Here is a 1,196-nt window from a genome sequence, read left to right as displayed (position 1 = left end):
AATCTGCATTTCTACCCGGCTCCCAGCAGCTGCTCACCAGCTGGTCAGAGACCAGCCTTTTAAGAACCGTGGCTCTAACCGAACCCCGCTGGCCCTCCACAGTGGCCTGAGCACGTACCTTGCGATTTCTTTGTTCACCCTGGTCCTCATTTCATCCTCCTCCACGACGCTGGCCCAGTCCGCACACCGAGGCCGGGGCTTCAGGGCCTCGGGGGTGGTGAAGCTGCAGGAAGATGGACACGCACACTCGAACCGACACTTTCAGTTTCCTTTCCACTCGGCACAGGAAATGGTCGGGTATGTGGCGACCCAAGGGAAGGGCTTCTGGGAATCTGCCTGCAATTCCCTAGCTCCCTGGGCCTGGGCCATTGGCTCAGTAACGTTCCTGTGCACCCCCATGTGCCAGGCTGGCTGAACCCTGAGGACAGAGGCTACTGGGGGGTGGGGTGGGGGTCAGCGAGGATCCATCAGCACGGGAAGGGTGCCTAATACAACCCATTCTTTCACTTGTAAACCAAGCTAATTTCTTTAAAATAACGCACTGAATGCCGAGTAGAGTGGCCAGCACCGTAAAGCTCCTTAGTAAACAGTGCACACAGGCCATGACTCAGGCTACGTCACATCCTAGCTGGAGGCGGGGGAGGGGATAGGGTCGGCACCGGAGCCCGGGCTGCACGGGGAGTCCAGGGCAGAGGCCGCCCCAGAGCTGGGGCGGAGGAGCTGGGCTCAGTGAGACAAGGAAATCCGCCAGGGCCCGGCAACATGGAACCGCCAGGCTCGCTGCCAGGAGTCTGGCGTTAGAGGCGCTGGTCTTCACAGATTAGATGCAGTGACATCCTTACGGCCCCTCCTCTGTGTCAACACCAGGCTCAGCAATACCCGAGCTTCCCCGCTCCAGACGCCAGCCAATCACATGCTCTGAAGACGCAGTAACGTGGTTGCCCCTTCACCTCATCAAACCGCATTTCCAGAAGTGAACTTCCAGAGTCTAAAATGGCTGGCAGGGCGCGAACTCAAATCAACGGACCAAAAGCTAAGCCGAATGAGCGACCGAGCCACCGACAGAACCAACGACAGAACCAACGCAGGCTCGGCCGAGGCTGGACACCAACCCGCAGCCCAGCAGGCGAGCAGGTCCGGTCTGCGGCCCCAGCAGGGTCTTGACTGGAGAGGGGCCCGCACAGGCCCTGCTGCTG

The 1,196-nt window shown here is 59.9% G+C and overlaps 1 protein-coding gene across 1 annotated transcript in view; it reads right to left on the bottom strand.

Moving 5' to 3' along the window:
• LOC102253882 (E3 ubiquitin-protein ligase TM129) overlaps positions 1-1,196 on the bottom strand; it is a 16,610-nt gene that overhangs the window by 7,841 nt on the left and 7,573 nt on the right. The window contains exon 5 of the mRNA XM_014533462.1: positions 119-258. Coding sequence (XP_014388948.1) covers positions 119-258 — 140 coding nt within the window. The remainder of the gene's footprint in view (positions 1-118; positions 259-1,196) is intronic.

This window comes from Myotis brandtii, unplaced genomic scaffold, assembly GCF_000412655.1.
Source record: "Myotis brandtii unplaced genomic scaffold, ASM41265v1 scaffold986, whole genome shotgun sequence".
Taxonomy (NCBI): domain Eukaryota; kingdom Metazoa; phylum Chordata; class Mammalia; order Chiroptera; family Vespertilionidae; genus Myotis; species Myotis brandtii.
This window is presented reverse-complemented; position numbering and strand designations above follow the sequence as displayed.